Source organism: Eublepharis macularius, chromosome 12 (genome assembly GCF_028583425.1).
Source record: "Eublepharis macularius isolate TG4126 chromosome 12, MPM_Emac_v1.0, whole genome shotgun sequence".
NCBI classification, from domain to species: domain Eukaryota; kingdom Metazoa; phylum Chordata; class Lepidosauria; order Squamata; family Eublepharidae; genus Eublepharis; species Eublepharis macularius.
This window is the reverse complement of record NC_072801.1, coordinates 77,064,181-77,091,928: the sequence shown is the minus strand read 5'-3', so window position 1 is coordinate 77,091,928 and position 27,748 is coordinate 77,064,181. Positions and strand designations below refer to the sequence as shown.

The 27,748-nt window shown below is 53.8% G+C and overlaps 2 protein-coding genes and 1 long non-coding RNA gene across 7 annotated transcripts in view; 1 reads left to right on the top strand and 2 right to left on the bottom strand.

Moving 5' to 3' along the window:
• The window catches only part of THTPA (thiamine triphosphatase), a 10,214-nt gene extending 9,326 nt beyond the window's left edge, over positions 1-888 (bottom strand). The window contains exon 1 of one of the 2 annotated variants that reach the window (XM_054992969.1): positions 779-888. The gene's annotated coding sequence lies outside the window, so the exon portion shown is untranslated. The remainder of the gene's footprint in view (positions 1-778) is intronic. The other variant, XM_054992964.1, reaches the window with a different exon arrangement.
• Positions 356-27,748, top strand: ZFHX2 (zinc finger homeobox 2). 2 transcript variants are annotated; one of them, XM_054992958.1, is made up of 10 exons: positions 356-429; positions 9,703-12,137; positions 12,625-13,094; positions 13,467-13,698; positions 15,345-15,410; positions 16,207-16,253; positions 18,069-18,269; positions 18,988-19,120; positions 20,234-23,680; positions 24,547-27,748. In XM_054992958.1, the coding sequence occupies exons 2-10, from the start codon at positions 9,758-9,760 to the stop codon at positions 25,377-25,379; spliced, it is 7,809 nt and encodes a 2,602-aa protein (XP_054848933.1). In that variant the 5' UTR covers positions 356-429; positions 9,703-9,757; the 3' UTR covers positions 25,380-27,748. The 2 variants fall into 2 exon arrangements, with proteins under 2 accessions (XP_054848933.1, XP_054848934.1); XM_054992959.1 differs by lacking the exon at positions 356-429 and having other exon boundaries at positions 9,456-12,137.
• LOC129338605 (uncharacterized) lies at positions 3,590-26,853 on the bottom strand. 3 transcript variants are annotated; one of them, XR_008597960.1, is made up of 5 exons: positions 12,078-12,153; positions 8,604-8,745; positions 8,313-8,491; positions 5,756-5,792; positions 3,590-3,670 (listed from the first exon to the last, which is right to left on the bottom strand). It is a non-coding gene; the product is annotated as an uncharacterized LOC129338605 (long non-coding RNA). The 3 variants fall into 3 exon arrangements; XR_008597958.1 differs by lacking the exon at positions 12,078-12,153 and adding an exon at positions 26,768-26,853 and having other exon boundaries at positions 3,626-5,792; XR_008597959.1 differs by having other exon boundaries at positions 3,626-5,792.

Here is a 27,748-nt window from a genome sequence, read left to right as displayed (position 1 = left end):
GGCGCACCTGCCCGGCGGCTCCTCCTCCCGGCGGCGGGGGCGCGCGCGCGAGGGCGCGGCGGCGGGGGCGCGCGAGGGGGCGCGCGGCGGCTGGCAGTGGGAGGGAGGGAGGCGGAGGCGGAGGAGGCAGGCGGGCGGGGGAGGCATTGATTATTCCATTGTGTTGGAGCCGCCGCCAGGTCCGGGGCGCCAGCGAAGAGGCAGGCGGGGAAGGCGGACGAGTGGAAATCAATGGGGAAGCCCCGGCGCGGCGAACCCCATCGATTTTTGCCTGCCTGAGCCGGCCGCGGAGGAGAGAAGCCGCCGGCGGAGGAGGCTCCGGCTCCGGCTCCGGCTGCGGCCGCCCCCTCGCCCTCCCGCCCACCAGCCCGCCCGGCGGCCGGGAGCGTCGGCGGCGCCTGCTGGTCCCCTCTTCCTTCCCGCGGAGGTGTAAGTGCCATCGATTTCCCATCGAGCGCGCCGAGCCGGCCGCGAGAGCGAGCCCAGCCCGGCCGGCGGGGCGGGCGGCCGGGCGGCAGGCAGCGCGCCCGCCCGGGCAAGGCAGAGGGTGGCCGGGCGCTGGCCCTGGGGCGCGCCGGGAGGGGCGCCCGGCGCGGAGGGGCTCGCCTGGCTCCGGGGGGGGGAGGCACCCCGGCGCGCCCCCCCGCCACACCTGCGCCCCCGCCCGGGCCCCCATCCCCGCCGCCTGCCCTCGCCAAGCCTCCCCTCGCCTGCGCCGCCGGCTCTGGGCTCCCCCCGGCCCCGATCCTGCCCCCCCCCGCGCCCCGCTCTTCCTCACCTGCCCGCCGAGCCCTGGCCCGGGGCTCCCCCCGCGCAGCCCTCTTGACAGGCGGCGTGATGGAGGGACCCGGAAGGGCGGCTGGCGGAGGTGTGCGCGCCGCGAGTGTATTTGGGCAGCTCATATTTTGCACCCGGCGACAGACTGTCGACACCGCCGCTCCGTTAGCAACTCATTTAATTGATTTTACAATCTTTCTTCCGCTGCCTGCCTCCCTCCCTCCCTCCCCGCCCGGCTCTGGCTGGCTCACCTCCACTCTGGCTGCCTTCGGCTCTCCATTCCGGAATTTGCTCGAATGGAAGCTGCGATTGGGAAAGGGACGGCGGGGGAAAGCGAGGCAGGGAGCCCCAGATCTGGAGGGGGGGGGGATGCTTTCCTTCTCTCTGGCCGGAGGATTACAAAGGGAAGAGGGGATCGAGCCCCCTTGCCTGCCTTGTCTGATCTGGGGATGCGCCTCTGGCTCCTGCCCTTGCTTTGCAACTGCTGGAACCCATCCTAGAGCCTTGTAGGGGGAGCAGGGTTGTGAATGCCAGAGGCACTCTGCACATGCTCGGAAGCATTCTAGCTTGCCTTTACTTGATGGGGTCTAGCGCTGATTTCCGAAATGAGTCTGTCTTGAGATTTAACTCCATTAATCCCCAAGGAATAGGCTACCAGGTGGCACAGGTCTCCTATCCAGTGGTTTCAAGTAAGCTTCATGATTCTCGATCGGGTTGCCCTTGTGACCGTCCTCTGTGGTGGGTCACTGTGACGCCCTGCATGCAGGTGGGAAAACGTGTGTGTGTGTGCGACTTGCCCAGATGACTTGGTGGCAGGGGTGGGCTTCCAGCTACAGTTCAGGCTAATCCAGAGTGAACAAAACCTCAAGTCAAAATTTCTCAATTTGAATTTGCCACTCAGAATTTGAATTCTTGTTCTTCCCCCCTCCCTAAGTGCCGATTCCAGACACAGCAGCTGAGGAGGGGGGAGTTTCAAGTGGATGTTGAACATTCTTTAAAAAATCAACGAGTACCCTTTGAAGCTGCTTTAGAAATAAAATTTGAAACGATGTGAAATTTAAAAAGGAGAGGACCCTCTAACCGCATTGGCAATTTTTGAAATGAACTTCAACTTTCCTTTCTGTTTCTAGAGCCCTGCCTAGTTCCCTTTTCGGTGGGCCACGTGTTTTAGAACTCTGGATTTCTGAAAGTCACATCAGGAATTAGTCATGTCGGGCCAGAGGAAGAGATGAGTGTGTTTGACCGACAGGCCAGGCCAGGCGTGGGGGGAATGCTGCGTTGCAGGAGTTATATTAGCATCCAAGAAGCCTCCTGGGTCTCTGGCGCTCTGCATATCCCGCTTGCCTTTAGGCTGCCTGTTGTACATAACGCATAGAGTGTTTTGCCTCTGTTCCTGGTCTTGGAGTGACTTCTTTCCGGTGCGGTTTGCAATGGCCAAGTCTGTGTAAGGGCCAGGAAACAGTGGTCAGAAGTGTTGGAAAGCCATAAGCGGTATAGCAATACATCACAGAGAGCTGAGCCCCCAGACAGCCAACAGAGCTTATGGAACTCACTGTCACAAGATACAGTGGCAGCCACTGACTCAGCAGGACTAGAGATGTCCATGGCCTATTGGTGCCCGTTAGCCAGGATGCTACCTGAAACAACCTGGTTCTCTGAACACCAATTGCCGGCAAAAGATTGTGGCCTTGTTTGGGGACTTCTGGAGGCACCTGGTTGGCCAGTGAGGGAGGCAAGAGGCAGCATTTGATCTGATCCATCAGGGTTCTTCTTAACATCCTTCAGACGCCTTCCAAACTAAGGGATGCCAACCACTATCATATAACTTCAATATAGTGCACAACATGGAAGCAGGCACCAAAGTAATTGAGGAAACACACAAAAGAACACACACGACACACAAATCAAGTGCTACGGTTCAGGCATGCAGCTCCTCACACTTTCTCCTTGCCAAGAGTCTTAGGATCCATCAATTTTGCTTATACACCAACAAAACACACGTTGCTTATACACCAACATTTGGGGAACAGGAGCTGAGAATGAGTGACTTTCCGAAGGCTGCGCGCTCTTGGCAGAGCCAAGTCTCGAACCCAGCCCTTCCACATCTCACTCAGGTTCTCTGTTATTTTTGACTGTTTGGGCCCCAAAGCTTGTGATAATTGTGAGTTGGCTGGGGCTATCCTGTCACAATGAGGCAGATGGATAATTCTTACTATGACATGTTCCAGGACTTTGCCCTGGTTTGAAAATTAGTTCTGAGGCTGACGAAAATTGTACAATCCCACACGGGGGTCAATAAATCAATGATAGGCTATGCCGTACACTCCATCAACCACACACCACAATACAGCCAACCCCCTTAGAGCGTCATCTTCTTTTGCTCGGTCTGTAAGAAGGTTTCTTGAAAACATCCTTTGGTCTAACCTGAGAGGCCAAGTCTTACATAGAATTCAATCCCAGGGAAAAATATTCTGGTTAGACCCAAGAATAGCAAATGTGCCACAGTTTCTCACACAAAAGGCTTCGTCCTGATGGAGTCTGGGATGAAACACATGATGTACCTACCATACAGCATACAAGCCCATACAGTCCAGTGAAGTGACAAGACCCTACAAAATACTTCATAAATAAATATACACGAGAGCTGCCAGAGCTTATATGACTCCTGTGGACAATATACACAGTACAATGGCTAGATGGCAACAAAACACACACACGTCCCTGGTCCACTATAATACAACATAGAGAAGAAGGCCCTCCCTCCAGCATTAATCCACAATGCTCCACATAACACAATAACAACAGTAGTTCAGGTTTTTATTAGAAACAACCCAAGTAGTGGTTGCAAGCCTCTGAGTTTCACAACAATCTTAATCATTTTAGCTGTTCAGCCCTAGAGGGAAAAAAAGGAGAAGGGAGGAGAGGTAAAGATGCTAGAAGAATCCCAAAAGTTTGGAGCTTTCTTTAATAAAAAAAAAAAAACACCTTCAGTCCGTGAATAAGTTAGGCCAATCCTGAGAGATACAGCCTAGCAGGAGGGAATAAAGAAAATTAGAAAGACAACATCCACACATGGATGTAGAGGTGAGGGCAACGTCTTTGAATCTTTGCGAAAGCAAATGTGTGTCTTTGTGTGTGTAAAACTGAAGGTCTAAGAGAGAGAAGTTTCTTCAAGGTCTTATTGGGGCTACTTGTGATATTTGTATGAGAACAGACCTATGTGTACGCCTTGAAAGTGTGCCTATAGTTACAGGACAGGATATTTATACAGCGTTTTTAGAGTGTCAAGGCCTAAGATACTCCCATTTTTCCCTTTTGTGTGAATAACTGTGCGCGCAGAACAAAGTGAATACAACCAACCACCTTATAGCAATAGCACTCCATCTGCTCATCAGGTTTCTAGTCCTTATAAAAGCAAACATGGGCTTGAAAATATGTGAGTTATCCCTGCTGAAATACTAGAAGCTAGGTAGGAATGTCGCCACAGGACTGGTGGGTGGGTGGACTTTGAGATGTCCAGTGTAACTCTGTATGCCCCCACCCCAGTTACGCAGACCACAGAAATCTATTCTGAGTGCAAAATTTCGATTTTCTGTTTTACAGCATAGACTAGACACAGCCTGTCCTTCCTTTGACTGGGGCCAATCCCCCTGCAGCTGGCCTCAGGACGGAGGAGGAAACATGGCAAACACGCCCAAAGTTGCCCGAGCCAAGCATCTCCTACACTCTGGTCTGGCTCCAGGTTCCTTTCGGCCTGGGGCGACAGCAGGAGCTAATATCCCTGCAAAAAACTGAGTGTGCGCCCTGGAGTCCTCTGCAAGGGATTCTGGGCCATGTCCTTACAGGAAGGTAGCCATTCTGGAAGTGGCAGAAAACCCACTGCTCCTTGTGTGGCAACTGCCCCTGAATTTCTGCCACCCTAGGTGGCCGCCTAGTCTGCTTGTGTGGTTGAACTGACTGCCTACAAGGGCCATACACAGGTGGGGATCTTTGAGTCTCCACAATGACTATTGCATGTTTATGCTGCTCAGCGTGGCACGCAGGGTTCAGCTGCTGCACCCTTGTTCCCACAACAACCCTGCGAGGTAGGTTAGGCCGACTGGCGTTGATTTTCATAACTGAGTGAAGCTTAGCACCCAGATCGTCCTAGTATTAGTGGATCTGCTGTCCACACGAGCACATCAGCTGAAACTCTTCCAGATAAGACAGTTTTAAAACAGCAGAAAGCAGTTGAGTATTGTGTGGTTTTCGGGAGGTCATGCCCAAACACCCTGGGTGATGCTGGCATATCCTGGCCCGTCAAAAGGAACCCATTTAAAGGTTTAGCTAAGCTTGAACGTGTGCGCCTGAAATGAAAGCAAATTCCTCCTCCCCTTTGCTACTTCCTCCCTTGTGTCAAATTTTAAGACCGTAAGGGACCGAAAGTAAACGGCACTCCATAAATACATTGTCGGCGTTGAAACTAGTTCTTTTCCCAGGTTCCTGCCCCAAGGAGCTTCCAAGCAAAGAGTCTGTTTCTTAAAGTACTCCTCAGTGAAAGGGCTTCTTTCAAAAATTCCCAATAGCTGTGTGTGCGCGCGTGTGCATGCTAAATGGCGCCCATTGTGTATGCCCCCCCCCAACCACATCTTCTTGGCTTTCACAATGGATGCAGACATTGTACCCTGAGCTGCTCTCTTTCCTTCTGGTGTCGTGCAATTGGGTGTTTAAGACAGAGATGCCCTTGGGGAGGACGGAGCTTCCGAGCGCAGCAGCGTATACACTGCAATGAAATTTCATGCAGGTCCAAAACTCAGCAAAACCCGACAATTCAAATCCACCTTTCTCCTGGCAACTTTCAAATGTCAGTACTGAAGCTAAGATTTTAAGGAAGGGGGGACGGGAAGAATGCCTTTTAACACCCCCCCCCAAAGCTTATGTCTTATTGATGAATTGTTAAGGTAATCAAGTGGAAATCTCAGCCTGTGAAATTCAATACCTCCTAAATCCGGTTGTATCCATAATTTGTAAGATGCCTGGGGAAAAAATAAAATAAAATCCAATTAGGAGATCATAAATTGGAATTTTCTCACAAGCAAAATTCACATTTGGAGGTCCTTCCAAATGTGAATTTTGGTTTCTTCTCTTCCTCCGAAAGCTTGTCTCCCCCCCCCCCCCAAACGGGTTCTTGTTCTAGCATGTTTTGCAGAGGTTGGTTTTGGGGTGCTGGTATAGCTGAGACTAGGGAAGGCTTGTCTTCTGACTCCCAAACTAACTTTCACACCCATGCACCGACCTCTGGTTCACGGATGGGGAAAAGTAGATTTGCATACACAATTGGGGTGTGTGTAGGAGGCCCCCCCATCTCTTCTTCCAGCTTTCTTTCTCTCTCCCCCCACCCTCAAAGGCAGCAGATTGGAGGGTGTGAAGACCAGAGTGCCTCTGGCTCAATATTGTATGCAAATCACATACAAATGAAATCCTAAATGCATTGCGGGATTAAACAAAAGCAAGGCGGGGAGGAGGGGAGGTGAAAGTGGCGGAGCCATTAGGGTGTCTCTTTGCACAGCCTCATCCTGCCAGCCCTGGTTCTCCCCCCTCTGCCCCCCCAAATACAATCTGCAGTGATCAGGCCTTCTTCCTTGGATCTCATCTACAAAAGCCACCCCTGTTGGCAAAAGCAATCTCCAGACCCCCCACCCCCCAGCACAGGTCTCATTTGAGTGACCAGTTTAGCAAATATTTGATGCTGGGGGGGGGGGGGTACTGGCCTGGGCCTGACTTGAGAGCAGAGAGGATGGGATATGTGGGGGGGGGGGGCTGGAAATCCAAACCAGGGCATCATCACCATCATCATCATCATCAGCCCAGGGCTGGGGAGGAGCTCAGCCAGTGCCTCCGCTCCGCGGCTGCCTCCCCCGCTGCGCAGGGTAATTTAAAGCGCTGCCTGTCACCGGGCTGCTCGTTTTATTGACTCGCGCTGCCTCCCCTGTCACCCCTCGCCATTAATCTCCCCGTTAATCGCCCTGCACGGAGCCCCTCCCTCCACTTCCCTCCCCCCAGCCGAGCCCATCCTCAGCCTCCCTTTCTCTCTCTGCCTGCCTCTCTGGAGCTTTCTCTCCCTCCGACCTAAGGTTGCCAACTCTTGGCCTGGGAAATTCCTGGAGATTTAGGGTGGAGCCTGGAGAGGGTGGGCTTTGGGGAGGGGGGAGGGCCTCGGCAGGGTATAAACGCCCTAAATTCCCCCCAGGGGAACTGGTCTCTGCAATCTGGAAATCAGCTGGAATTCCAGGAGACCTTCAGGCCCCACCTGGAGGATGGCAACAGCCTGAATTGGGCTTCCTTGGCCAGGATCTGGGCCTGGCTCGCCCAGTCGCCCATCTCCTACATCGCAGCTGCCTTTTCCCTCCCTCGCCCACCAGGCTTTGTCCTTTGAATCCCTTCCACTCCATCCACCGGACCCCCCCCCCCCGTTCCTGCCTCTATCTTGGGCAGGCTCACCTGGAAGTAAGCCCCATTGAAGTCAGTGGGGTTTGCCTCCCAGGAAGGGCTCCTTATCTCTTCCCTCCCTTCAATTGTGTCTGCTCCATTTCCTCCTGCATTATCTTCTCCTCTCCCTCGGTCCTTTTTCATTGCCTGCTCGCTTTAGTTCAGAGCTCATTTTTCATGCTTTCTCCTCCTCCTCCCTTCTCTCCATCCATCCATCCATTCTTTTTCTCTTCCTCCCTCCTTTTACACTTTCTGTGCCTCCTCCTCCCTCTCTCTCCTTCTCTCCGTTCATCCGTCCATCCATTCTCTCTTTCCTCCTTTTACACTTTCTCCCCCCCCCCACGCCTTTGTGTCTCAAGCTCCCTGATAATAAATATGCAGCAGCCGTCTAATTATGTCTCCCGCCTCCTTCTCTCCTTAATGAGACAATTTGCATCCACTAACCACCCTCTGAAGGGGGGAAGGGAAGGGGGGCAGGAGGGGCCAGAGCACTTTCTCCTCTCGCCCCCCCCTACTGTCTATTCTTTCCTCCATCAAGTGCAGGAATTAACAGAAAATACTAAATGTTAACAGGGTGTCTTTACTCCAGGGACACAAAGATAATAACCTTAAGGGGGAGGGGGAGGTTGGGGTCTCTGGCAACTCCAGGAGAGATGGATAGGTTTGGGAGGGGGCACTGAGTGGGGAGGAACTGGTAAAATTACACCAATATGAATGCCACATATGACCCCCACCACCACCACCAGTCCCTTGGGGGTCTTCCAACTAAACCAGTTTCAGTTCTGTTTAATTGTCATGGCTCCCAAGCAAGGAACTCTGGGAACTGTAGTTCGATGAGCGGGTGATGGAATTTGGCCCCCAGATTCTCAACTTCTTCGCCTCCCAGGATTCTTGGGAGAGGCAGGGAGGCCGTGACAGTTCACACCTGTTACGATCTGGTTTAAGTACATAATTTAGTTGTGCTCGGGGAGCTTGGCAGAAAGACAACCTTGCGCGTGACCTGCGTGGGCGGCAGTCCAAAAAAGCAAAGGAGTAGAAATCGCAGGTGGAATTGCAAGGTTTCTTACCGGAGGAGATCCCTTTGAACTTGCGTTGGCCCATAATCCTGGCACTTGCTGGATCGTTCTCAAGGATCTAGGCCCATCCTAGACTGGCCCTGCAGTGCAGGAAAGTCTACTCGCGCGCCTCCATCCTTACGTTGTTGTTCTTGGTAGGCTGATGAAGATGTGGACTGTGTTGCTGGAGACTGAAGTTTGGTAGACAGGTAGATAAAGTGAATTCCCAGAATGAGACTGAAATTGCTAGTCAGGAAATGGAATACACATTGATCTGTGTACATGTTAATCAGTGGAACTCACTGCCAGAGGATGTGCTGTCATTTCTTTTTCTGATATGGATGATGACTCCATGTTAGACCAAGCTGTTGTTGGCTACTGGTCATAACCGCCAGATGGGGAATCTCCGTTTTCAGGGACATGGCCCTCTCCGTGCCTCTTGCCACTATGGGAAAAAAGAACATGGAGCTGCACAGATTTCTGGTCCAAGCCAGCTTGGCAACCCTTATATTAGTATGTTGCAAGGTGTGAATTAATGGTGGCTGTTGAAATGGATGCATGGGCCCTGCCTGTGTCAAGGTGTCACAGAGTACGGACACTGTGGTTAATCAGAGAGACACACCTGCATTGAACTAGCTGTGGCTGCTTAGTGGTGAGGGAAGGCTCTTAGCACATGCTCAGGAACACTTCTGTGGCAGTGGAAGGTTGAAGAGGGACATGAACCTGAATGGAGTGGAAGGAGGAAGAGCATGTGGGATATGAGCAGAGAATGCTGGGATGGAGGTGTGACAAGGTGCTATATGAATTTCACGGCAGAGGGATCCCCCCCCCTCCGCCCATCCTGTCGTTTATCAGCTAGCAGCAGGTTAAGCTATTAATTTGCATTGCAAATCTCTTCTGAGCCCAGATCCGAAAAACACACGTTTTGCAAGGTTTGGGAGCTGGCGTCACCAAGAGGGCGGCATCTTGTTCCCCCCCCCCACCCCCCAAGGCATATCTGATGCCTGGGGTTCTTGTTCTCCTGTCCCCAGAGCTGGAGCGGATTCACATGGGAAGGAACATCCCTCGATAGCTTGCATCTGGCTGCGGTTCCCCCCACCACACACACACACACACACAAGTCCAGCACAGTACAAAAACTGTGTACCTGGCTGGTTCTCACATGCAAGTTTGATGTTGCATTGGGTGGCAAAGACAGCAGTGTGAGTCTCCTCCAGAATTATCTCTGGGAGGAACAGAGGTGGTGTTTTAGATGCCACCCGTCCTCTTGACAATCTGGATACAACATCCAGGGTGCCTGCGAGAGGTTATTTAGGAGGATCATTTCTCTGCTTTTTCTTTTAGGTTAAAGGTGGGAGGGAATGATTTACACACCGTTGTCTTTTTTCTTGCTTCCTCACAGGGTCTCGGCTCCCGTGCTGAGATGACCCCTCCGCCCCCCTCACGCCTGCACCGCCATGGACGCCCCCTCTAACTCTGCCTCCTCCTCCTGTTCCACCGCTGCTGTCCTCCCGGCCGATGGGCAGGATGACAGGGCTACAGTTTGGCCCACTCAGGACTCTCCTGCCTCTCCAGCCACCAAAGAACCCCCCCTCTCGGACCCTTCCTCCTCTGCCACCTCTCCTGATGAAGTCCTTTGGCCCAGCTCCAGTTCCCAGGCAGTGCCCAGCCCCACGAAACGCCCGGCAGCCATCTTAACCTCACCACAACGGCAAGCTGACCTTGGCCTAGCGATACCAAACCCGTCCCCTTTCCCTCAGCCGACATGCCCTCGAGAAGATGGGAGTAAGGAAGAAGCAGCAGCAGATGACGGAGACGACGATGGAGAGGAGGGTGGAATCGAGGCCCGGCTCTTCTTCTCTGCCAAAGGCTCGGCCTATCTGCTCAGTGGTGGCCACATTCTCTTACCAAAGGGCTCCCCTTGCACCACAGCTCCCCCGGTGTCTATCCTCCACGTCCAGCGCGGCGGAGGCCCTAACCAAGGCTTTACGTCTACTGACCAAATGTCCCAGAATACCTCAGCGCCAGGCGAGTGGACCCCTCATGGCGCCTTCTACAGTTACCGACTGGCTGGGGCCCCCGCTCGAACCACACCTGCCAAAAACGTTCCCACCAAACCCAAAGATGCCCCCACCACCCATGCGGAGGATGAGGAAAACCCCAAAGGGGAAGCCAACCTTGGCCAAGAAGAGGAGCGAGCGAGGCCACCCATCTGGCTGTGCCTAATATGCCGCCTTTCTTTCCACCGGGGCCGTTCCTTGGCAGCCCACGCTCATGTGGCCCACCGGGTGCAACTGAGCACCAACCAATGCCAGGCCCTATCCAGAGGGGCTTCTGCCGTGTTCCAGGGCACCACACTTGGCTTCCTAGAACCAAATAGCCCCATCACCAAGGCAGACCTCAGTGCCAGAATGTGTAGCAGATGGGTGAATGTATCCGAAGAGAAGGAGGAGGAGGAAGAGAAGAAAGGAAGCTCAGAGGGACAACGCGAGCCACCTGATGCCAAAGATTCAAGGGTCGGCGATGCGCACTGGGCAAAGGGGGGCCTGGAGAACAGACCAGAGGACGAAAAGGAGGAGGAGGAGAAAGAGGAGGGTGAAGAAAAGAAAGAGGAGGGAAGGCTTCCCCCAGACCAAAGCTCACATGTCCAAAGCCCACTCATGGGTGCTAACGCCCCCGTCTTGGAGACACCACCGACAAAGGTTGACAACGACGTTGGGTTGGCCAAGAAAGACATCAACGCGGAGTTGGTCAACAAGGTTGCTGGCTTGACCAATGAAGCGGTCAGTGTAGGACTGGTTCATGACGTTGCTCAAGCCGAATTAGCTGGCAAACCCAATGATTCCGGGTTAGGCTTCAAAGGAACCTGCGATGACCTAACCCACACCGCAGACACCAACAACTCCGGGTCAGCCCATGATGCCAGCGCTGCTGAGTTGGCTCACAGTGTTGGTAACATGGGGACGGCCAACGACATCGCCAGCGTTGGGTTCGAGGTGAACAGCAGCCACAATGGGTCGGCCCCGCTTGGCTTTGGGGAAGATTTTACAGCCATGGCTTACTCTGGCTTGAGTTTATCTGGCCACATGTCCTTGCTGCATTCACGCAACTCCTGCAAAACTCTGAAGTGTCCCAAGTGCAACTGGCATTACAAGTACCAGCAAACGCTGGACGTCCACATGAAGGAGAAACACCCCGAAAACAACAGCCACTGCGCTTACTGCAGCACCGGTGGGCCTCACCCTCGCCTGGCCAGGGGCGAAAGCTACAACTGTGGCTACAAACCCTACCGTTGCGAGGCCTGCAACTACTCGACGACAACGAAGGGCAACCTGAGCATCCACATGCAGTCCGACAAGCACTTAGCCAACCTGCAAGGCTACCAGGCCACGGGCGGCAACGGGACCTCTTCGGTGGTACCTGCCACAGCCCCCACCCCGTCCTCTCCCGAGGAGAAGGAACCTAAAGGCAAGTCCTCCTGGCAGTGCAAGGTTTGCAGCTACGAGACCAACATCTCACGCAACCTTCGCATCCACATGACGTCCGAGAAGCACATGCAAAACATGCTTTTGCTCCATCAAGGGCTGCCCTTGGCCCTGCCGGGACTCCTGGGGCAACCGCCAACCTCGCCAGGAGGCAAGCCGCAGCCAGAGCTCTTCCAGTTCTATGGGGCACAGGCCCTCGGCCACTCCCATCTCCCCCATGCCCACCACACTCATTCTGGGGCCAGCCCAGCTCTGCGGGGGGACAAGCCTATGGAGCAAACGCAACTCTTACTCAACGGAGGCTTCCCACACGTCAGCACCCCTGGCCGGAAGATGGCCTCCCTGGGTTCAGGTAAGGAAAACCGCCGTTCCCCTGCTCTTTTGAGGCCATTGTCCGCTCCCTGGCCGCCATCAGACCAGGCCATGCAGGACTGAGAGGTTGACCGCGCCTCCGGTCACTCAACTTTTCCACTGGTATTAAGCAGCAAACATCTGTTCTCAGGCCATCACCCATGTTTTATTGACATTTCGTCACCTGCTTCCTTCCTGCGCTCCTCTGCTTTCCCTTTGCTGGCTGCATATCTTCTTCGACATTCATTCACTCATTATAATAGTTTTCAGTCCTGGTTTTACTTTCTGTCTCACCCCCCTCCAATAGTCAGCTGACATGATCCCCTTTCCTCCAGCCTCCTTCCTTCCATTCATCCCCTCCAGTTCTCCTTTGTTCCATCCTCTTGCTGCTCTCTCTCAACCCCCCATTTATATTTTATACCTCTCATTCATCCAGGAGGAATCGTTTATAGCCGTCCATTCATTTTTGTCTCCCTTGCTTTGCGCAGCCCCCGCGTCACTCTCTCCAGAGCCTGCCCCGCCTTCCCCGCTGCCGCCCCACTCCGGATCGGACCCGGGCTCTTCGCAGAGGTTGTTTGGCTGCCTGGTCTGCCAGGTGTTCGGCACCGACAGCCTTGAGGCGCTCCTGAGGCACGCGTCGGCACCACGCTCGCTGCCCGAGGGAGAATGGAAAGAGGTGTCGGGCGACCTGCACCGGTGCCGGCTGTGTGCTTACGGCACCCAGCTGAAGGCCAACTTCCAACTGCACCTCAAGACTGACAAGCACGCCCTGAAGTACCAGCTGGTGGCCCACCTGCGCGAAGGAGGTAACAGTGGAGCCCACCTGGGGGCGGACCTTCCTCTGGGCCCGCCCCTTCACCTTCACTGCAACCTCTGTGAATATGAGACCAACAGCAAGGAGAAGATGCGCCTGCACGTTGCAGGAGGCAGCCACCAGGAGGCGTTGCAAGGTTACAAGGTACTAAGCTGGTTGCAGGTGGGGGGGAACCGCTCCCCAGGGTGGGGAGGGGCAACAATCAAGGGGGAAGAAGGGCTTCAAAACAGCAGTGGGTCTTGTGAGAAACCCCCAAGGAAGGAAGGCCAACCTACTGGATCAGTGATCAGAGCGCCTCCCTTGTAAACAGAAGGCCCCAGGGCCAAGGGCTGGCATCTCCCCTGAAAGGAAAGGCCCTTCCTCTTCCTCAGATGCTGCCAAGTGACCTAACTTGACAAGGGACCTAACTGAGACTCTGCCAAGGAAAAGAGGGGGTGGGGGCGAGAAGTAGGGCTTGATTTCCAGGTGGCACCACCGGTCTCTTGCCCTCCACCATTGTTTTGTCTCTCCCGCCAGTTCCTCCTGGAGCTGGAGAACACATCGGCATCACCGCTGGGCCCTGAACCTGCCCAGTTCCGCTGCCTCCTCTGCAGCACCGATGCTTCCAACCGCCTGGTGATGATCCAGCACCTCCGCTCCCCCCAGCACCGTGATGCCCATGGCCAGTGGCGCCTCCAGCTGCTGCAGAACGGGGAAGGCACCCCCGGCCTGGAGAGATACATCTGCCTCGCCCCTGCAAACCCCACCGGTAACCGCCCCGTGGATTGCGCGCGCACGTGAGGCTGCAGGCCTGTGCCAACAAGGATGAGGGCTGGGGAATGTGGCTGGGGTGGGGGCGGGGGCACTGAAGGGGCTGTTTGTTGAGGCAGGGGCAGAAAGATAATAGAGTTGGAAGGGACCTCTAGGGTCATCTAGTCCAACCCCCTGCACAATGCAGGAAATTCCCATCTACCTCCCCCCCTCCACAGACCCCCAGTGACTCCTGCTCCATGCCCAGAAGATGGCAAAAACCCTCCAGAATCCTTGGCCAAACTGGCCCGGAGAAAATTGCTTCCTGACCCCAAAGTGGCGATCGGCATTACCCTGGGCATGTAAGAAGGGGCCACAAGAGCTAAGCACTGATGCAACCCTTCCTGCCCTCCCTCTCATGCTCTGCCTTGGTGATAGCAAACTGGTGGCTGTAGAGGGGGAATTAAGGCTGTTGAAGGAGAAACAAGGGGCAGAGCCCACATGGTCTGCCGTGCCTCCATCACGGGCCCCCTTGGCTCTGTGCTTAATGCACGGCCTGTGTCCGTGGATACTGAACCGCGAAGCCGCCGAAGGTAGTTCCCTCCTCCTCCTCCTCTTCTGCCGCCAACCTCCGCCCCCCCTTCATAATGGATTATGACAGATACTGGGGCTGTTGCCTAGCAACCCGTCGGAAGAATGAAGGAGAGGAGAAATGAGAAAGATGTAGGAACCGCAGCTGTGGGGGTGGGGGGGAGGAGAGAAAGAAGGAACGGAGGAAAGAGATATATTTTTGTCTCCCCCCTCTCCAGCCAGTAGCTGCCCCTACCGGCTCCCCTCCTGCGCCCTGGGGGAGCCCTTCCAAGTGACGCCGGTTGGCCCCGTTCCCAGCCTCCATTTACCTTTCAAAACACCCTTGACCCAGGGCAGGGTCTCTCCTTGTGATCAGAAGTCAACAAGGATCAACCTTACGAGATAAAAAGGGGAAAGGGGGAGGCCTTGAAATGGGGAATGCGGTAACGGGGGGCCTTTGAGCAAGGGCAAAAGGCATCCGAAGCAGAGATGAGTGAAGAATTGGGGTGATATTGGGTGAAGCGGAAGGTAAAATGGGGATGACGTGAAGGCTTCCGAGGGGAATGCTTAGAAGGGGGGATCCAGAGAAACTTTTGAGGTAGCTGTGACCCCAAGAAGTGAAGTTGGAAAGGGGGGGGTATGAAGAGACGGACACCCTGCGTGGTGAGAAATGGAGGTCTTAACATCTTGGCGGGTGTATTGAATAGCGTTAATTGAGTTGCCAATGGCGGTGAGGTTGCTACTGCCAGGCAGGGAGGCAAACCCGTTCGATATTAACGATCCCACTTGGGTTGAGAGTTTAATTAGTATCTGACGAGGATAAAGTCCTGGACCGTGCGTCATTCTCACAACATCGTGGCGGAATTCCCTTTTTCGATCTCTCTTGCTCTCAGTACTTTTTTCGCTTTCCCGCCTTTCAAACTCCTGAATGAAAGAAAGGGAAGGACTATTAGCCCATCAGACAAAATAATCAGGGCATTTAGAAAACGGAAGTGAGGAAAGCAGCCCAGAAAGGGTGTGGGTGGGTTTATGGTGCTCGGAGCACCTGGGGGCACCCTTTTTTTACTTCTCATTTGACTTCCTTCTTAACTCCAGGGAAGGAAACAGCGATGGAAGTGCAGTCCCCAGAGAAAGAAACACTGAATAAAGCTCAGATGCCTGGTAAGTGGGCCTGCCTCTCTCATACAAACCGTATCCCTTAGTTTATTGCTCCTGTGCATACACAAACGCACCTGCAGTCCTCGTGAGCCCGGCCCTCAGCTCCTCCTGCATGTGTTCTTCAGGCAAACCCTCTCCCTTCTACACCCTAGCAACTCCTGCCTTAATAACAAAAGCAACATCCCGTTGAAAACCTCATGAAAACCCATGCGTGCTTCTGGGCACAGATGTACGATGCCCCTTTTCACCATCCTTTGGAACCTGTCCGCCTTAACATTCGTTTTGGAAGGACATGGGTTCTCAGCGCTGTGGAACAAATGTCGAGTCACATGCAAGCCAAACCCAGTGGGATCTTTTAGTCTCTACCCTTCTATGCCAACCTTCCCAACCTAGTAGCCAGGGCTGGTTTGTTGCCCTGTTGAGGTGCATCTTCTCTTCCTGGGCCCAGGTCTTCACCACTTGGGTCCACGCCAAGCCCAACCTCTGCGGAAACGCTGAAGGACTCTGGGCTTGGAATCTGCTGGGGGCAGTACAGGAGAGGGTGCCAGTTGCCAGCTGTGCCGCTGAGGGCTGGAAGAAAGCGAAACCCCTGCAGGGCAACAGTGCCCTCCTAATTGCGATGCCCTAAGCACTTACCCCTTGGGTGGCATGGCCAAAAAGGCATCTCTGCAAGCCTGGCCCTAAAGCTCATCTCTCAATACCTGGCCAGCTCTCTGGACTCCTCTCTACCTCTGCATCCAGGGCCCCTTACTATGTTTAGTCCCCTATTCACATTTTGAAAATCTCCCCCTGCTTGCAGGTTCCGACGAGACTGAAGCAAAAGCCGGAGGTGTGGGCAACATTACAGTAAGTAGGGCCGGGGGGTGGGTGGGTGCATTATTGTATAGATTTCTTTAGATGTTTACAGCCTGCTTTTCTCCTCACAACCACCACCCTGCGAGGCAGGTTCGGCTGAGAGAGTGACTTACCCAACCAAGGTCGTCTAATGAGCTTTCATGGCAGAACAAGGATTCGAACCTGGGTCTCCCCATTTCCTAGCCCCTACCTCACACTGGCCATCCAGATGTTAAGCCGGTACACAAATGACGCTCGAAAGTCTCAGACAAAGTGAGCTTTGACTCGTGAACCCTGGAAAAGATGGTTGGTCTTCAATGGGCTAACGGGCTTGAAGTTTGTTCTGTTGGAACATGTGTCTGTAAGCAACCTCTTTCCTCCCTCTGAATCACTGCTGTGAGAGTAAAACACCCACTGCCCCAACATATTTTGAGTGGAGCAGCCATGAAATCCCACTAAATCTGAGTGGAATACCTCAGTGGGTAGATTTCATTCTGGCCTGGAGTCTGTCTGTCGCTGAATGAAGACAGCAATGAAGCTGAACGGGTGGAGGTGGGGGAGACAGACACACACAGCCCGTTCACTGGACCCAAATTGAACCAAGCCAATTAGGAATGCAGTAGGTTATTCATAACACTGCTACTTAGCTGGCATTGCATACTGGCGGAGACTTCTGATCTGGAATTTCAACTCTGGCTGCAATTTGCAGAGCTCTTTTCATACTGGCCTTCCTGACTGGAAGGGTTGCAAGAGCCAGTTTGCTGTAATGGTTAAGAGCGGCAGGACTCTAATCTGGAGAACCGGGTTTGATTCCCCACTCCTCCGCTTGAAGCCAGCTGGGCGACTTTGGGTCAGTCACAGCTTCTCAGAGCTCTCTCAGCCCTGCCCACCTCACAGGGTGATTGTTGTTGTGGGGGTAATGATAACATATTTTGTAAACCACTCTGAGTGGGTGTTAAGTTGTCCTGAACGGCAGTATATAAATCAAATATTATTATTATATTACTATAACAGGGGACATTGAACATGCTACATGAATGTTTTGTTGTTATTGTTGTTATTAAATACACGCTTTTGGGCCCCTGAATCTGTGAGGATAACCAGTCCAGAGCTTTGAAAAACCAGTACTCTCCCACCTCCTGTCAGGCCGAAATGCAAAGCTGTCCCTCCATTCTTGCAGTGATCCTGAAAACAGCTTGGCAAAACTGGCTGGCATTATTATGCCCCTGCTGCAGATGAAGACAGAGATCGTACGCAGGGAGGTGTTTGCCGGCAGGCTTTCTTGTTCTCAAGCACCGCAATCTTTCACCACCTCCCAGTGTAGTTATGAAAAACATAAACGGCAGTCCACCCCTGGCCCGAATCCTCGATTGTACTTTCCAACAGACGGTGGCTAGAAAACTGGGCAGTCTCCGTCTGGAGGTGGGAACTTTGACAAATCATCCGCCTCGGCCTTTCCGCCTCGGCCTTTCCTCACTCAGCCACATGGGGCAGTCGGCCATTTGTTTATAAGGAAGGGGAAAGCAGAGAAGCAGAGCTAGGGAGAGAGGGGAGGCGTTTTGTGCCAATATGGCCCGGAAGCGAGACAAGCAGGTTGGGAATACAGAGCCGATACCTTTGACACGCCTTCGCAACTTCACCCTTTTAAAAACTTTTGTTCCGCCCCCCCCCCCTCCTGCCTTCCCTCATGTTTCTTGCTGTTGGGATGGTTACTAAGATTTCAGTACAAATCCTCCCCCCTCCCCCAGCTACGAAGCAGGGAGTCGGGTCATCCGTAACCCCCATCCTTCTCCAACGCCTTTCTCTTCCTCCTCTCCCGACACTCAGGTGTTCTGCTGTCCGTACTGCAACTTCGTGGACCAGACTGCCGAAGCCGTGCGGGCTCACACCGTCTCCCAGCATGCCGTGCAGCCCAAGTTCCGTTGCCCATTGTGCCAAGAGCAGCTGGTGGGCCGGACCAACCTCCACTTTCACCTCAGCCACATCCACAACGTGGTGCCTGAGTGTGTGGAGAAGCTACTGCTGGTGGTAAGTATCAGTTTGTGTGTGTGTGTGCTGGGGGGGGGTGTTGCTTTCTCTTCCCCCTTCCACTTAGAGTAGGCACACACACACCCTTTGTTTTCTGTCCCAGCTGCTGTGCTTGGGCAGCAGAGATTGAGCGGGTCCAGTGGGGTAGTTTGGCCTTTTGAGTAGGCCTGTCAGCAGCTGCTGCCAAGAGATAGACCAGGAAAATCTCTGGCAGCTACAGGGGGTGGGACAGCACACCACGTGAGAGCCATAGTGGTTGTGGCTGGTGGTAGGATTGGGGTTGGGGCTTCAAGCCTCCTTTCCCTCACAGGATCCTGCAGCTTTCTGAACAGCTCTGCAGAGAGTCCGTCATAACCCGAGGAGTTAGCCATGTTAGTCTGTAGTTGCAAAATAGTAAAGAGTCCAGTAGCTCCTTTAAGACTAACCAACTTTGTTGTTGCATAAACTTTCGAGAGCCACAGCTCTCTTCATCTGCCGATGCATCTGACAAAGAGAGCTGTGGTTCTCGAAAGCTTGTGCTACAGATGCATCTGACGAAGAGAGCTGTGGTTCTCAAAAGCTTGTGCTACAGATGCATCTGACGAAGAGAGCTGTGGTTCTCGAAAGCTTATGCTACAATAAAATTGGTTAGCCTTAAAGGTGCTACTGGACTCTTTCCTAGTCATAACCCGATTTTTGCACTCCATTGATTCTCCCTTCCCTCCTTGCCTTTCACAAGGCCACCACTGTGGAAATGACCTTCGCCACCAAAGTTGTACCGGGCCTCAGCCTTTCTCCTGACACACCAAAGCCAGATGGGACGTCCAGCCCTGAGCAAGGAGGTGCCAGTGAACCCCAAAGCCCCCTTGTCGGTAAGCTGTACCTTCTTCCAGCAGCTCGAATAGGAGAGCCTTCATGTTTTCTGGTTGGCTTTGTTCAGAATAGAATTGAGATCTCAGGTATCGCTCTCCTTATCTTATTTCCACGTGTTTTTTTTTTATCTCATCCTTCCTCCGTGAAATTTAGGGCAGAGTATGTGGCTCCCCTCCATTTCACCCTCTGAAGTTAGGCTGAGAAAGACGGGCTGGCTCAAGGTTACCCGATCAGTTTCGTGGTCGAATGGGGATTTGAACCTGGGTCTCCTGAGACCTAGTCCAACACTAACTACTACACCACACTGCCTCTACACACCACAGTCTCCCCTCTGCACAGTAAGCTTTCGGTTAAATTCATTACAAGCTCATTTGTCTTTGGCTCCAGCCTCCTCTCTTAGCATCCCCTGTGAATGGAAGTGGTAAAAGGCTGCCGGCCGGCTGGTCCACGGTTCTCGGCTGTGCCTCATCCCAGACCCCGCCACCATCTTCTCAGGCTTTTCATTTTGGAGCCACGGGGGTTAGAAGCTCGCTCGCTCGCTCGTTTTTAAATGAAAGGGTGAAGATTCCGTCGACGCCATAAACGCAGTCAGTGATAAACGGCCAGTCGTAGCAGTAACGCAGTACAAATACAAGCGCCAGTGGCACGTGACCGCGGCAGAGGGATATCTGTTAAGGATAAAGAGAAGATGGATGGCTCTATACCCAAAATGCAACCAACCCAATTATGCAAACGTAGACTTGTATTCGTCTTTGATGCAGCAGAAGTTATTCCGATCCAGGCTTTTGAATGACTGGGGGCTTGGTTGCAAGGCAGGAAAGCCAGAGGGAAAATCCAGGAAGGGGAAAAGAAAGTCACCGTGCATCGTTAGATAGCAGATCCCGTACTCTGGCAACTAGCCGTCAGTTCTTAACATGACCCTGGGTATCTCCATTGCGGCCTAGCCAGCCTCAGGTAAACGTGGTACCTGGAGACTCCTTTAAGCAGGCCTTCCCCTTCAAGATCGACATGTGCCCCATTCTGTATTGCACCCAAGATCTTGCGAAGGGGCCTGGATGCTGCACGTTGACCTGTTTCTAACAATCCCTTTTCTATGCCTCTTCCTTTCCCAGCACCACCACCACCAGCACCCTCTGGGGAAAAAGCTCCTTCGGCTCCAGTGCTGTGCCCTGAAACACCTCCTGCCCCTGTCCCCTCCCCAGCACCACCTGCCGCCCCCCCGGAAAAGCCGCCCCCCACCTCTTCAACTCCTCCCCCGGCTGCTCCACCAGAGTCCGAAGACGAAGACCCTCCTCGTCCGAGCGCCCCGCCCGAAGAGCAGCCCCAGCCATCCCAGGCCCCAGCAGAGCCTCCCGAGGCCTCACTGCCTGCCCAGCCCAGCCAGGATCCCCGGCACCCGCTGTCCTATCGCAAGGCAACCAATTTTGCCTTAGACAAGTTTCTGGACCCAGGGCGCCCCTACAAATGCACAGTGTGCAAGGAATCCTTCACCCAGAAGAACATACTCCTGGTGCACTACAATTCTGTCTCCCACCTGCACAAGATGAAGAAGGCGTCCGCTGACCCTTCGGCGCCATCCCGAGGCGAGCCAGGCACCCCGGGCGCCCTCCAGCCATCCTCGGACAAGCCGTACAAGTGTACCACCTGCCGAGTTTCGTACAACCAGAGTTCCACGCTAGAAATCCACATGCGCTCCGTTCTGCACCAGACCCGCTCCCGTGTCGCTAAGATGGAAGCTGCTGGCAAAGCGGAGATGGTGTCTGCCGAAGCCGAGCCCCCAAGCGAGGCACCGGTGGAAACGGAGGCCCCCAAGCTCTTGGAGGCTGGCTGCATGCCAGTGCCGGCTCTCCCTTTTTTGGCACCGTCTACGGCAGAGCTGCAACGTTTCCCCACGCCCCTATTTACGCCACCGCTGCTGCCACCTTTCCCGTTGGTCCCAGAGTCTCTCCTAAAACTGCAGCAGCAACAGCAGCAGCTTCTGCTCCCCTTTTACTTACATGACCTCAAGGTGGCCCCCAAATTGGCTTTAGCAGCGCCAGCTCTGACCCTCCCAGCCACTCCACCTGTACTCTTGCCACCTCCCCCAGCCAAGGAAGAGCAGGCCCCAGCAGCCAGCAACACCAAGCCAGAGCCGACAGAAGAGGCGGAAGCAGAGGAGGCAGAGGGGGCTCAGCCCGGGAGTGAGGCGTCCCGTACAGCGGCCAAGGCCCTGCTGGAGAACTTCGGGTTCGAACTCGTGATCCAGTACAACGAAGGCAAGCAACCTGCAGCGGCAACAGCCCTGGCTGTCCCCCCTCGACCCCCGGCGGGCAAGCTCCAGTGCGGCACGTGCGGCAAACAGTTCTCCAATATGCTCATCTTGAAAACACACGAGGAGCATGTACACCGGCGCTTCCTGCCTTTTGAGGCGCTCAATCGTTATGCTGCACAGTTCCGCAAGAGTTACGACAGCATGTATCCACCCCCTCCTCCGGCACTCCCCATTGAGACCACTGCCACTACGGCTGCTGCTCCCACAACCACCATTGCTGCTGCCAGCACAGAAAACTCCGCCATCACTGTCCCACCAGCCTCCCTTCCTCTGGATATTCCCTCCCTCTGCCCTCCTTTTTTAATGCAACCCATCCCAGTGGCCCTTCCACCACCCGAAGGCGAGACTCCTCGGGTGTCTCCAGAGCACTTGAAATCCCTGTGGTTTCGTGGCGAGGAGGAGGAAGGTGGCAATTCCTCTGCGGGTCCTGACCCTTCCCGGGGTGGCTTTCCTGCCACCCGGCGCTTCTCCCGCACAAAATTCACAGAGTTCCAGTCTCAGGCTCTGCAGTCCTTCTTTGAGTCGAGCGCTTATCCCAAAGACGGCGAGGTCGAGCGTCTGTCCGCGCTCTTGGGTTTGCCCAATAGAGTTATTGTGGTTTGGTTCCAAAATGCACGTCAGAAGGCCCGCAAATGCGGAAGCGAAGCCGGGGTGGGGAGCGGAAACACTGCCGCGCAGCCTGCCTGCAAGAAATGCCGGACGTCTTTCCGCTGCATCTTTGAGCTAATACGTCACCTGAAGAAGTGTTACAACGACCAGCCCGAGGAAGGGGAAGGAGACGGTGCCGAGGAAGAGAATGAGACTCACGAGGAAGAAGAGCAGGAGGAGGAGGAGGAGGAAGAGGAACACCAGGAGCCTTCAGCCACTGATGGAGCCACTAAGACCGATGGAGCTGGAGACAAATTCCCTGAGGAAGAGCTGCCATCTCCAGAAGCCCTGCCAGACAGCTCAGCCAGCCACCCCTGCAACCAGTGCCCAGCCAAGTTCTCCAGCGCTGATCTTCTCAACGCCCACCACATCACTCATGCGCCAGCAGCCGCTCCTCCATCAGTCACCGTCGGACCTCCGCAACAACTCCTGGAGTTGCCCTCCTTGGCGTTTGGCGAGCGTGCTGCTCCTCCTGATCCCTCCCGCACACAGAAACGGAAACACGAGGACGGGAGCTTGTCACCCACTGGCAGCGAATGCGCTAGCATGGCAGGAGGGGATAACGAGCCGCCACGAGACAAGCGCTTGCGCACCACCATTTTGCCAGAACAACTGGAGATCTTGTATCGGTGGTACATGCAAGACTCCAACCCGACCCGGAAGATGCTTGACTGTATCTCAGAAGAAGTTGGGCTTAAAAAGAGGGTGGTCCAGGTGTGGTTCCAGAACACGAGGGCCCGAGAGAGGAAGGGCCAGTTCCGCTGCAACACCAGCGCCGCCATCCCAACCACCAAGCCCTCCCCAGCGCTCCCTACCACCTTCCCAAAGTTCAGCCCTCCACCACGAGACCCTCCTGTCCTTTATGGAGCTGCCTTCGCCCCCAGCCTCCCTGTGGTCAGTGCTCAGCCACTGCCAAGCAAGCCAGAAGTTCCTGTGGATTCACAAGCCCAGGACGAAGCCGCCGAGGAAGAGGCGCCGAAGGAGAACGAGGACCGAAGCCTGTCAGGCGGGGAGCTGAGCGATTCGTCATCCTCGACATCTTCTCTGGCTGATCTGGATTCCCCAGGCAGCCGACGGAGTCGAGCAACCGAGGGCGGTCCCGGAGGCATGCATGACTCTCTGGGCCAGCGTCGGTACCGCACTCAGATGTCCAGTCTTCAGCTTAAAATCATGAAGGCTTGTTACGAGGCCTACCGAACGCCCACCATGCAAGAGTGCGAGGTGCTGGGCGAGGAAATCGGGCTGCCCAAGCGGGTGATTCAGGTGTGGTTTCAGAACGCCAGGGCCAAAGAGAAAAAGGCCAAGGCGGCCTCTGGCGGTACCAGCAGCGGTGACGATGGGCCTCCCAACACGCACACTCAGTCTGAATGCACTTATTGTGAAGTCAAGTACGATTTCTACGTGTCCTGCCGTGGTCACCTCTTCTCTCGTGGCCACCTAGCCCGACTTAAGGAGGCCATCAAGGCCCAGCTCAAAAGCGAGAGCAAGTGCTACGAGCTGGTGCCAGACAAAGGGACGCCATCCCCAACCAGGCTGGGCGCCTCTATGCCCCCCTCTACTGTGCCACCACCCCTTGGGAGTATGGCCTCTTTTGTACCAGGTGAGTGAGAGGTAAACAGGTAAGGTATGTTGAAGATAAGATGGGGGGGAGGGTCCTTGTTTTCTATCCTCACCCCTCCCACCTAATGCATCACCAGTTCTCCACAAGCTGTCCTGACATCTCCATCCCTACAATTCATGCTGTCTACCATTTTGAGTACAAGTCCCCAAACAGCTTCACTTGCAGCTTGTCCGTCTCTCATTTTCATTCCCACTCTTAACGCCATTTGCCGTCCTCTCCCACCTCCAGCTTTGTCTTCACCTTCTCATTAGCTTACCCACCCCCTTCCTTTCCCTCTCCCACGTCAATATATTTGGGGGGTTCTGGGGGTGTAGGCAGGACAGGACCCTCATCCTCCAACTCTGCTGCCTGTATCCACATTGGCTTACTAAGGACTCCAGACAGAATGAAAAAGATAACTGAAGAAAACAGGTATTGCATTGGGGAGGGATTTACCTGTCACCTTTAGAAGCAAGCTTTAGAACAGGGATCTCCAACATTTTTGAGCCTGCGGGCACATTTGGATTTCTGACAGTGTGGTGGGCGCAGCCACAAAATGGCTGCCGCAGGAGGCGGAGCCAGCCACAAAATGGCTAATACTGCTTACCTTCAGTCACACACTGAATATCCTTGTGCTGTGGAAGCAGCTTCTGTCAAAGCAATGTTTTTAAAAATCTGCACAGCCAACCAAATTTCTAAATGGTCAATCAGAAGCCATGTTTGGTAGAAGCCCCACCTGGCCCCACCCACTTTCTAAAAACACTTGGCAGGCACCAAGAATGCCTACAGGAAACATGCGTGGAAGATGTAGGGGACAGCGAAAAGGACGACCGCAGACACTGATTTTTTTTCTACCTCTCCAACAGGCCCTTCCTCTTCTTCCTCTGGTGTTCTGAGCTCCCCACTGGCCTCGACCCAGGCAGGCCCTCCCATACCTCAGCGCCTCACACCAGAACCGGCCCAGCTTGGTCCCTCCACAGAGCCTGCTCCTGTTCCAGAAACCGCCCCGAGTGACAGTCAGGCGGACCCATCTTCAAGTTCAGCCCAGGAACCCTCCTTGACCTCCACTGCCACGATGAAGAACCTCAAGACATTGAAGGCCACAGTGCCGGCCCTGCTGGGTGGCCAGTTTCTGCCCTTCCCGTTGCCGGCAGCAACAGCAGCAGCCCCCTCCCTATTTGGAGCCCAGCTGCCCGGGGCCTACTTCCAGCAGCTTTACGGCATGAAGAAGGGGCTCTTCCCCATGAACCCCGTCATACCTCAGACGCTCATGGGGCTGCTGCCCAACCCCTTGCTCCCAGCACCCACGCCAGAGCCGTCCGTTGAGGTGTCCGAGGCCCCTGGCATCTCTACAGTTGACGTGACTCACCAGTACCTTTGCCGCCAATGCAAGGCAGCCTTTGAAAGCGAGGGGGCGGCTGCAGCCCACCAGGCTGCCTTTTGCTACTTCGGGCGCCAGCCGCCAGCAGCCCCGCCCCCGCTGCGGGTGCCCGTGTGCACCTACCACTGCCTGGCCTGCGAGGTGCTTGTGAGCGGGCGCGAGGCACTGGGGGCTCACCTGCGCTCCAGTGCTCACCGGCGCAAGGCCGGATCCAACGCAGCAACCGCATCGGTGTTTGCCAAAGAGGAATCCAAATTACCTCACTCGGACTCCAACCCAAAAAGTAACGCTACCTCTACGACACTTCTAGCTTTATAGAGATGGATGCCACACTGCCACCCATTGAGAGAGAATGACTAACCAACCAGCCAGTGGAGGGGTGGGCACCCACTTGGGTGTCCCCTCTGCCCATACTCAAGAACCGTCCCCCTCAACACCCAACCCAGCCTTGACCCCTTTTATTGCCAGCAAGGAAAAAAGACCAATCAATCTGAGAGACAGCCTCTTGCCACCTGTCCCGAGCCACTGCCCTAAAGCAACACCCTATATCCCACCCTACTGGCAGCCATGTGGGCCAGGTAAATTCAACTGTGCAGCCCCCCCACCCAAAGCTCACACCATCCCAAGAGAAGACCAGTTATCCTTGAGTTGAATAGCCACAGTCCCTAACAATGCTAAGAACCCCAGACCCTAACAATGCTACCTTTAGAACAGTCTTGTACAATCTGCAAAAGTGTGCGTCTATTTCCCTCAACCATTCCCATCTTCTTGCATTGGTCTGCTGCCCTTGTCAATATGGCTACTGTACAACTGAACCCATCCCTTCCATATCACCAGAAGGCAGGTTCCTTACCTCTTCCCTACACCCAGAAAAGGATAACTGGATCTCACTTGGACCTCCCCAAATCCAGCATGGATACCAATTCATGCTCTTTGCAGCCCTCTCCTTACTTGCCAGCCCTTCTTTCCTGCCACCTACCTGTGTATTCCAGTCTTCCATCTCTTGTGGCATACACATGTACTTCAGATGTGAGAGACACACAAAAGACTCCACTTCTCCCACGTCTTTATGTTACAAACTCCTCAAATATCCTCACCCTGTTCCCATGGACTGTTCACATTTTCTATCAGGAACATCTTAAGATGATCTCTGCCACTCGAACACCTTCAGATGTTCCTCAAGAATTGGGCTTTTCACCTTAGAAGGTGAGCACTCTCTTCCTTCACAAGCTTTGGTATGTAAAGATGGCACTCTCTCTCTCTGCTTGCGTCAGTCCAAGCACCCCAAAATCCCATTCCTTTGCCTGCATACCTCCCTTGCACAGGTGGCCCAAAGCCCTCTCCTTACCATAGGTGTGGGATAGAGCCACACCTCTCCCCCCACCCCACCCGACAGCTGCTGGCACACTCTCAACACATTTCCTTGTGCACCCAGCCTCTCTCTCTCTGTCTCTCTCTCTCACACACACACACCTGCTTGAGTTCCCTCTCTCACACCCACCTCCTACTCTTTGACTGTGTTACTGACTGAAAAAGGCCAAAAAAAAGCAAAGCAAACAAAAAGAATGGACAGAAAGAAAGAAAAATTATTAACCCAAGGAGACAAAACTTAAGGGGGGAGGGGGGCAAAGATGAGAAACTGAGTCCCCCCACCCTGCACCCCTCCCAGAGCATGCTCCGCCCATTGTGTATAAAAAAAAAATTACCGTCAAAGACGGATGGACAGATTCCCGAACTGTTGATAGATTCGAACGACTTGAACAGCAACCAAACAGGGAAAGGAAGAAGGCACCTCTCTTCTTTCCCACCATTTTCCTCTCTCTCTCTCCTCCTCCTCCTCCTCCCCAGGTGGATCTTTATGTCCACTGGGGAACCAAATAAAACCAACAACCTCGCTGTCTTTTTCCTCCTGATAGACGTGACTTCCGTCTCTGTGCGGGAAACGACACAAATCTACTCCGATGGCTTTAAAAGAAAAAAGAAAAAAAAAACAAGAAGGAACCTCCCGTCACACACAAACTTGTACCGTGTGCCGACGTCCTCACAAAAAAGAGAAAAAAGAAAAAAAAAGAACACAAATCCTCTTATGAATCCAAAGCTCTTAAAAAAAAAACTTCTTTACAATAACCAAAAAAGAGAAAAGAAAACCAACCGTGAGAGAGAGAATTACCCACCAACAAAAAGGAATAATAAAAAGCAACCTGGATTTTTTTTGTTTAAAAAAATAGACATAAGATGAAGAAAAAAGAAAAAGAGAACCCCTCACATTTTTCCTCCTCTGTGTTGATTCTTTTGGGGTTTCTTTTCATATTCTTTTCATCCCCCAAGTCTTTTTGATGCCCTTCCGCCCAACAAAGATGGACGTGAATTTTAAGAAGTTGATGAAACGTGGAAACCTGTGGGGTAAAGAAAGGGTTACAAAACAAAACACAAATAACCAAACGAACTACATGTGGGGTGTTACGGAGGGATGGGGGTCATACAACGGCTCACCCTCTGGACCACTCTGTTTTTTCTCAGACCCCCTTCTCCCTACAACTCTACACCCCAAAATGGGGGGAAATGTCTTTCTGTTGTGTATTTAAAAGGGGGGTTGGGGAACGATTAAAAAAATAAAAAGAAATAAAGATTATATTAAAGAAATGATCTGAAAAAAATCCAAAACCTCCCCCCATGCTTTTGGCAGG

Bases quoted from the DNA above. Each gene is read 5' to 3' on its own strand.
- ZFHX2 (XM_054992958.1), top strand. From the start codon at position 9,758: ATGGACGCCCCCTCTAACTCTGCCTCCTCCTCCTGTTCCACCGCTGCT. The intron at 13,699-15,344 runs GTAACCGCCCCG...TCTTAACTCCAG, and splicing joins CGCCCCTGCAAACCCCACCG to GGAAGGAAACAGCGATGGAA. The intron at 16,254-18,068 runs GTAAGTAGGGCC...CCCGACACTCAG, and splicing joins GAGGTGTGGGCAACATTACA to GTGTTCTGCTGTCCGTACTG.